Consider the following 10,014-nt stretch of genomic DNA (forward strand, 5'->3'; position numbering starts at 1 on the left):
GAAACCTACAAAACAATTAATTAATAATTATCAATAATATTACAGTTTACATAGAAAAAAATTATGAAAAACTAAAATTATATTTTTATTATAGAATTTAAACTTTAAGACAAATACATAAGCCCATAAGCATAATGTTATTTAAGTAAACTTCCAAAAATAAATGTCTTATCTTCATCATTATTATATATATTATTTATATATATAAATAGATATAGACATATAGTATTGTACAACATATTTGTATAATATGCAATATTTGAATGATCACTGAATTCAACAACGGGAGCACAGTCGGGTCAGCGGGGCCCTCGTGCAGTTGTCCGAGCCGTTGCTTTTGAAGCGAAAGATAAAACCTAACTTAACCTACAGTAGCGCAATTATTCCAAAAAACCTCCTTCTACTTGTTACAATGTTACTATTATAATTGTTACTTGACACTTGCACTAGTATGCACTACTCTCACACTATAGATAATAAGTAAGCATCTGATTATTGATCTAATTTTTAAGACCTTATAATTTTTCTTTACCCTTTAACCCCAAAACTATGCTCTCTCCCCCTCCTCCCCCCCAATAAAAAAACAAAAAAAAAACGGAGGGGCCGACACTGCCCATAGCACATTATGCTTATATGATGTTTTTGTAATTTAAACAGTTTTTCTACAAAACAAGAAATACAAGAGTTGCTTTGCTATAGTTTGTTGGTGTTAAACACAGATAACAGCTATTATGCTGACATCATGGTAATTTATAAATTATTTTGCTGACTTTATGAACACAGACATTACAATCTAATATATTACCTTCAGGAAACAAAGACTTCAATAATGGATGTGTACCGTTATACATAGTAGAACATAACAATGGACTCAAACTGTTTTTATTTTTGTCAACAAAAGTATTAATGTTATACTTAACTGGGCCCATAAAATGATTTAACCTGGAAAAATAATAAATTTAAACTAAAAATAACCAAAGATTACTGTAAGAATATAATTATAAAAAATAACATTATAGTTATAATTTTGGAAAAAAATTTAATTTAAAATGTAGTTTAACCTTACAATAAAAATTGTACATCAATTTCATATAACAAATAATAAATAAAATGCATTAACTAAAAACAATTGTTTAAATACTAGTAAGTAAATTAATTAAATTTCAATTATTTAAATAATTTGATGAAATTCAAAATTTAAAATATAGTAATGAAACCTAGTCATGACTAATGAATAATGATGTACAAATTAAAAATTGATATCAAATTTCAGTAATATAATATTATTTTATTTCATAAATGAATTATTTTATAACACTAAAATACATTTTTTTAGTATTAAAAATTATCTTATAATAAAGCAAATTAATTATTCTTACATAAAACTGTCATTCAATGAGATTTGCTCAACTCCAGAACTGATTTGGTCTTCAGAAGACGATGAGCTGTACTGTCGTTGTAGTGCACAAATTCGTTTAAAAACTGATATACTATTGCTATCTAATATTAAATCATCCATTATACTCAATAATCCTCCATATGTCTAAAAATGTACATTAAAATAATTATAACTAAATGTTTAGTAATATTTAAACTGTTATCTTTCGATTATCGGCGGAATGGGATGGCGTGGCAACGACAGATAAGGGATTCAGTGGTTAATAAACAAAATACAAATTGAAACAAAAATGCTATTATTGTATTATTAAAAAAATTATATAATATAATATTAATAGTAATTAAAGAAAATTAAATAAGTACGCATTGTACTTTTATTTAAACACTATTTTCAGTACCTTCCATAGTATCGTGGAGGATTGTGAATAATCAAAAGTTTACTGTACATACAAAATTATCATGATAAATTATATAGGTATCATCACAGCATTTTGATATGCATCATCCGCTCTTTACTTTGCCTATATCGTAGTTCTCCACTTCTTATTGGGTGTCAATCATATACATAAATATATAAAATAGAACAAAATCAACCAATGAGAAGTGGAGAACTACAATATGGGCCAGAGGTGAAGAAAATGCGTATGTAGTGTGTAAAACTAGTACAACTGTGATGATACCTATATAATTTGTCATGAAAATTATTATGTAGTTTGAGTTAATATTTTATCTACTAATTAAACCTAAAACGCACCTTGAATATTAGTTCACAAACTGATGTATTATCATAAAATGGAATAAGACACCATTGAACTCTTTCCATCGCATATTCTTGTTGCTCATCTTTCAATGTTGCTGTTATTACTAAATTATGGATTTTATCATTACACGAATTCAACACAAAATTATCCCAATCCATCTGACTGTCAGAATAATCAAAACCAAAAGCATCTAAAAAGCCTAAATTTCTTCGTTTATATTTTGCTTCAGCTTTAACACTTTGATTGAGTCTTGTTATCAACCATGAAAATAACCTAGTGTACAATGACTGAGCAAGCAAATCCTTAATGTAACGAGCTTCTTTCGCAGAAATTCCAGATGATAATACTGATGATGTAAGAACTTTTTTTAAAGCCTCGCCATCAGTACCTAATAGTTCACCAAGCTCATATAACTCTAAAAACAAATTTAATACACATTTTACTAAAAAACATTTTAAAAAACTTATTTTTATTAGCTCATATTTTATTATTATTTTAATGACTTATGATTATTTAAATCTGCTTAAGTATTCTATTCAATCATTGAGCCATGTTTAATATATTTAAATAGAAATTAATGAATAATTATTTATTTATTTTCAGTTTTAATAATTAATATTTACAATAAAATATTAATTATTTAAGTTGAAAATAAAAAAATACATTTTTAAATCATACCATAATCATTTGTAATAATACACCCTTCAGTTCCATCGATGTTATTAGTTGGTACCAAATTCAAATTGCCCAATTTTAATATACTGCTAATGATCTTAAAAATACTGGTTATTTCAGATTCACTAAGTCCCAAAATCTCAAATCCATACTGTAAAATACATATGAAATAATATATTAACTATTAAGTTATTATTAAGAATACAAATATAAAATGTATATAATATTTTACAAACATTAATTAGTAAGCAAGTTAATTGCTTAACTTAATATATAACTTTATATAACTTAATTATTTATTTAAAAAATGAATTAAAAATATAATTAATAGTAAAAATACACATTAGATTAGGACAAAACTAAAACTAAAAAATTAACTTCTAATGTTATAGAAAATACAGAATACTTCAATAATATTTTTTCTTACACATCTAACAAAACATGAAATAATTCAAGTACAAAAATATATAAAAAGTAAATATTAAACAGAGTATAACAGAAGACCAACCAACTAAAAAATAAATAATTGATACTAGTTAAACGTATGACAAGTATTATGAAAACTATATAGATAAAAAATAACTTATGGAATATACTTATGTCAGGAAATTTACAAAAAGATTAATATGTTTAAAATTAATTTACTTAAAAAAAAAAACTACTTATCTAATAAAAAATTAGATTTACAAATTGGTTATTTTATGCCTGTTCAGGTACCTTATTTTGAATTCATCTAAAAAAATTAATTTAATTTAAATTGTATACTGTACTTGTAACGCAAGTGTTTATAAATTATAGGTATTTATAAAAAAAAAATTTTAAATATTGATTAGAACAAAAATTATTTCGTTGTTTAGGTCATTCTGTTACACTTCTGTATATATAATAAATAAGACCAAATGGCAAATAGCTAAGACAAAAAAAAATATATTTTTATCAAATATTAAATTATATTATTAAATACAATTACCTTTAATGATTGATATTCTGATTGAAAATTAACAACATCAATTTGTCTAATACGATTGCTGCATTTTAAGTAAACATAGTTTTCTGAATTTCTGGTAAGTTTTAAGGATTCTAAGAACAAAAATATCAAAAAAAATTTGTTAAAAAAAAGTTGATTAGCATTTATTATACAAAATATATATTACAAATTAATAAACACATATAATATATATTTAATATTTTTATATTTATTTAATTACGTCCACATACATTTTAAGAAATATAATAAAAATAATTTATCTTATTATACCTCATATAATATAATATATAATATATTTTATTGTTTTTTTTGATTTTTGTAATAAAGTATTCACAAATTATTTAATTACACTCAAGGTTAATTAATTAGTTCAGTCTAATGTATATAAAATGTTAAATACTTTATAAATATCTGAAGTGGCATTTAAAACTGCTATTTTATTGTATTTGAAGATATAGTTAAATACAGTTAGTATACATAAATTAACCATTTATTAGGTATTAATAGTTAAATTAATAAGTAAATAATAAATTAGTAAGTTAGTTAAAATATTTTTAGTTTTAATAAAATTATAATATTAACTATTTAAATTTAAACTTACTCAATAAATGAATATCAGCACCATAAATTAGTTGATAAAATATATGGAAATTCCTATTCAATGCACTTTGCGACGTTACCCTCGACTATAAATTAATTAATATATTATGATAATGAATTACAAAATTATCACACTTTAAAAACATACAAAAATTTGCTATACAAATAATAGGGATTTCATACAAAACTGAAATCTTTGTAATTGTGAAACACAAATTTTAGCTCTGTACACACAATTTAGCTACATATTAAATTAGCAAAATAAATTACAGTCATATTAAAATACCTCAACTTTTACTCTAACATAATTAACTATATAGCTGTATAACCTGACTACGCCCAAGAAAAATTGACAAAATATAAAATACAGTGATACATAGGTATCTCGGTTTTAGTGCACCTTAGTTCACTGGGAAATCATTGACGTACCTCGCTCTGAAATAATTCAACTAAATGGACAACCGCAAGGCGCGGATTGGATTTAGTACTTGGTATATTTTTAACATGGTTCAAACTTCAAACTAATCTCTCAAACTTTTCTGATATATTAGAAAAAACATTGTTTAGAAAAACAATAGAGTATTTATTGAGTATACACTATACAAGCTAACAAACTGGTTTTAAAATATAGTTTCTTTTATCAAGGCCATTCAAAATTCAATACGTTTAAAGTGCAAAATAAACAAAAATTATATTTATTCATTGATATATGAGTAATTCTAAATGAGTTGGTACCTAATAAATATGTTTTTTTGTCATTTATCATCTAAAATTTAGAGGATAAAAATTAAACCTAATTATTAATAACTCACTTTATCCAATAAATCTATTTGCAGCATACATAAAATGAAGAATTAATTATTAAATTATTAGAAAAAACAAACACTTCACTTACATCCTGTAATTGTAGCACCCACAATATCCCCTTTAAAATTTAATTCTAGATCAACATGTTTTATCTGAAACATAAAATTAAACATTAATCAAGCAATTCAAATTTAAATACATTTTTTCTTAAACTAGTGAAGTTATAAAACCATATTAGTTACTTACAAAACGAGAAGCATCACTATGTATATGTGTTTTGGCATTCCCAAATGCTAAAATAACAATCAATGGAATGGAAAGTTATTTACAAATATAAAGTATTACAATCCAACTTACAATTTAATATGATGTTAGCATTCAACAAACGTTGATTGAGCAAATTATTGTGATTATTGGTCCCACATAAACAATGCAGCAACATTGAAATAGAATGGCTTTTACCTGAGCCAGAAATACCTTGTAGGACAACACATTGATCTTGAGCAGCATCTACCAACCAGCGAAAAGCCCAACTAGCTATAGCATAACTAAACAAAAAAAATCAACATTATTACTATTTTATACAATTTTATTATAAATAGATAAATTTGAAAGATCATTACAGATGTGGTGGTAAATGGCCTGATCTGGGTGACATATAGATTCGACATAGAGGTATAGAAACTTGATGTGTTTCTTTATATGGATTCACAGCAATAAGCATATTTCCCATGTAAGTCTAAAAAAAACATAATACATTTATTTTTAAAAAACTATTCAGTTATTATACATGAATAAAATAATAGTATATTATATAAAAAACAAATATTAAACACAAACAACAACTAACACTAAATACTTATAAGCCCCTCAGAAATTAAAGACTTTAATGGATAAAATAAAATATAATATTGTAAAAAACATTGTATGTCAAAACAATTAAAAAATAAATAAAAAAAGGTGGGCAGCTGTACAGTAGGTGTCTCGTGGGTCACTGTAATGGATGGTGTTAAATTTGAATTATAATATGATATAGCATTGTATAAAAAAAACTATTCTGATCGTTGATGGTCTTTAAGCCCTTTTCAAGTATATTTCATTTTATGTTTTTTGATATTGCATTTAAAGTAATGTATTATATCAGTCATGGGCGTTATCATTGGGTGGGAGGAATGGGTGATAGATCCCACCCAGGATCTTTTTTTTCAAATTTTCAAATTTTTGACAATGTCAAATATTTTTAACATTTAAAGCAAAAAAACCAAAAAATCTAAAATTTAAAATGTATATAATTAACTCAAAGAGAGTAGAAAAATTTTAAATGTTTTATCATGTATAGAAAATTATAATATAACCACACAATTAAAATTTCAAGTATCTACGATTATTTGGTTTAGAATTATAAGAAAATATCAATAATTGACTTAGTAGAAATTGTTAATTTATAGATAAAATATCCAATTTCGCAAAAATTTTAACTTTAAATACTTATAAAAAAATAATACTACTTTATGATAAACATTTTTTTTGTTACAGGTAGAAAAAGTTAACAATAATAATGTATTAAATTTTCAAATCTTAGATGAAAATAAAAATGTATGTTGTTAAAAATAAATATTTAATAGGTTAGGGTTATATTATACCAATATTACATAGTCTATGTAAATCTTAAATTAATCATTGTATCACACATAACTACATAAATTCATGACTATAGCCTGTAGACAATAAATCAGAATAAGATAAATGGTCTTACTAACATAACGTAATCAGTGTATACTACACACAGTTTATACTCATAGCCAATACGGAATAAGGCATAACATTTAAACCCAAACATTTGATAACCATAAAAATATGATGATTTTTTTTTAAACACGATTACAATATGAAAGATTTTAAAAAACAAAATTAATAAAAGTGAATGAAGTTTACAATTATTTAAAACATAACATTTTAGGTAGTGGGTAAATTTAATTTAAAAAAATTAATAAATAACAAATAAATTAATGCAATATAAATAATAATACCATAAAGTAAGCATTGAAATGTCATAAAATGTTTTAACTGTGGGTACTTGTTTTTAAATGTTTATACAATTTTGAGATTGGATAACTATAACTATTTAACCATATTTAACCATATTTAACATTTGTCATAAATAATCACAAAGATAATCATCTTGGTTTTGAATATATTTTAAATTTTGAACTTAAAAAATCCCTTCAAGCAAAGAATGGGTTATTTCTTATTCATACAAACCATGTATTCTATCACTCTTCACATAATATACTTATTATGCTAAGCAGTACCTATAGATTGAATATATCTTATAAAAATAAAATTAAAATCTTCAAAAATATATATTATCAGTTTTCAATATTATCTTGTAATATCGTATTGTTGAATTAAGTTAAGGGGCGTACACAACAAAAAAAATTGGGGGGTTCATAATATATATAGGTATAAATAAAGTACACAACTATTAATTTTTGGTGGGGGTTGAACCCCTAACCCTCCCCCCACATATGTACGAGCCTGAAATTAACCATAATACTGGTCAGCTTTTTTATATTAATTGCATGCGTTTCAAGTAATTCAATTTAAATTATTTCACCAGTACTATAATACTTAGCAGTATTATAATTAATGCATTAATGAAATATTGAATATAACAAAAATACTACAAAAATCTCTTTGTAATTATTAAGAAAAAAAATATAATTCAATTTTAAGCACTTTTAAATTTATGTTACTTACATAAATAATATTTGAGTCATATCTACAACTCAAATTTGAGATAAACGTTTCTTCTGTCAATGGTTCTAGCAATACACTATCCCAGATTCCACTTTCATCAATGAGATCCATTAGGAAAGTGAGTCTTGTATCTATAAAATCCAAACTGAAACATTTAACATCATAGAATGCATTATAGGCATGAAATGTTATAGTATGTCGTGGCAGGCACTATCTGGTACCATATTGATTGTTCACATCTAATCCACTTATTATAACTTATAAGCACCTGTCAACTATAATAGTTAGGTATCATTCAAAACAAAAATGTAATTGTTTTTATCTAACATATTAATATAGGTATACTAATAAGTTTTAAATCAAGATATTGTATAATATAAACATTTAAATGTTTTAGTCTTTAAATTACCAAAATATTATATGAAGAGTTAACATAAATTATTAATATTATACTTAAAACGGCTTTTTCATCAGTACAGTTTTATAAACATCCAACAACATTTAATGAACAACTTAATTTTCTAATAGATTAATATTTAATAAAGGAAATATCATACAATCTTTTCTCAATAGATACATTTCTTTATGTATAAACTTTATAATAATCCAAGCAATTTAATTTTATGGTTAGAATGAACAAAATCTAGTATAATACTATGACATCATTTTATTGACAATGGACATGAATGTTTCATTCTAAAATAATGCCCTTCCAACTTTAATCTTTTTCTTTGTTAAAAAATATTTATAAAAGACTAAACAATTATGGCAATAACAATGTATTTATATCATAATTTATCTGACAGCACGTCTCATATATTTTTATATTTTTACTTCATGAGACTATAAGTTTAAAAAAAAAAAAATTAGGGAGTAACTTTTATCTGTGATCTACTATAACACTAAACAACTAAATTGATTAATGATTTTTATTTCTAACAACTACCTACCTATTTGTAATAATACTTACATGTATGAGCGTAAAAATTAATTTAATAAGTCCAAAAATAAAAAATTATAATTGATTAACACCTAAACTATAGAATTAAAATAAAGTAATTAATTTAACACTAAATGTATATAAATAGGCTTATTTTAATTAATATTATTAATTAATCAAAAATAAACTACATAACAATATTTATAATACTACATTTAATTAAGCTTTTAAACCTATACAAATACATTATACCTAGACAGATAATACCTATAACCTATAATACATTATTTTAATACACTTAAGTAGTTCCATAAAAATTAATGATAAAAAAACTCAATATTTTAAACACCTTATAGAAGGAGCATTTAAATATATTAAAATTGATATTTATTAGAACTAGTTAAATTGTCAAGTATTATATTATGAAGATTAAAGGTACCTACAAGATAACTCAAGTTTTAAATAGGTACCTACCTAAAATGTCATTGAATATAAAAAATAAGTGTTTAAATAATACAAGTGCAGTTATCATAAGTGTTAATTTAAAATTTCCTAATAACCACTAAAATAAGTGCATATTTTAGTTTACTATTAAAGATAACTTTAGCACATAAAATATTTGCTACTAACTATTACTTAAACTACAGACTATCACTTTATAAAAAGATAACTTACTTTTAGGTCAACAAATAAATTTTAACCAAATTGATGGATAAAGTTGATTGGTACAATATTAATAAACTAAAAAAAAAAAACAAGACATTTATGGAAACTAAAACGTTTTTAAAATAGGTAGCCTAAATTTCAAACAAAATTTTTTAAGAAAAAAACTAAGTATTGATAAAATTATCGGCTGGTACAGTGATAACTGATAAATAGCAGTGCAAGTAAATCTGCGAGAAATTAAAAAAAAAATTATACCTTAATTGTCACTATAATTTTTGTCATAATATAGTAGAAAGTTTACAATATAATATAAACCCTAGATAATCAAATTATGTTTAAATTTAAACATCTTTGTTGAGATATTACTTTGTGTCGTATGATATTTATTTATTTATTTCGACTTAAATCGTGATTAAATA

General features: G+C 23.5%; 1 protein-coding gene across 2 annotated transcripts in view; it reads right to left on the bottom strand.

The window, feature by feature from the left end:
* LOC100168800 (myosin 1C) overlaps positions 1-9,664 on the bottom strand; it is a 15,940-nt gene extending 6,276 nt beyond the window's left edge. Inside the window, exons 1-13 of one of the 2 annotated variants that reach the window (XM_001950612.5) lie at positions 9,605-9,664; positions 7,990-8,134; positions 5,853-5,968; positions 5,587-5,777; positions 5,476-5,522; positions 5,318-5,381; positions 5,235-5,248; positions 4,424-4,508; positions 3,805-3,914; positions 2,838-2,985; positions 2,153-2,574; positions 1,380-1,543; positions 806-942 (exon numbers count right to left, since the gene is read on the bottom strand). In XM_001950612.5, the coding sequence (XP_001950647.2) occupies positions 806-942; positions 1,380-1,543; positions 2,153-2,574; positions 2,838-2,985; positions 3,805-3,914; positions 4,424-4,508; positions 5,235-5,248; positions 5,318-5,381; positions 5,476-5,522; positions 5,587-5,777; positions 5,853-5,968; positions 7,990-8,100 (1,609 nt within the window). In that variant the 5' untranslated portion in view covers positions 8,101-8,134; positions 9,605-9,664. The remainder of the gene's footprint in view (positions 1-805; positions 943-1,379; positions 1,544-2,152; positions 2,575-2,837; positions 2,986-3,804; positions 3,915-4,423; positions 4,509-5,234; positions 5,249-5,317; positions 5,382-5,475; positions 5,523-5,586; positions 5,778-5,852; positions 5,969-7,989; positions 8,135-9,604) is intronic. The other variant, XM_016807128.2, reaches the window with a different exon arrangement.
* Between the last annotated feature and the right edge of the window lie 350 nt (positions 9,665-10,014).

Source organism: Acyrthosiphon pisum, chromosome A3, assembly GCF_005508785.2.
Source record: "Acyrthosiphon pisum isolate AL4f chromosome A3, pea_aphid_22Mar2018_4r6ur, whole genome shotgun sequence".
Classification (NCBI taxonomy): Eukaryota; Metazoa; Arthropoda; class Insecta; order Hemiptera; family Aphididae; genus Acyrthosiphon; species Acyrthosiphon pisum.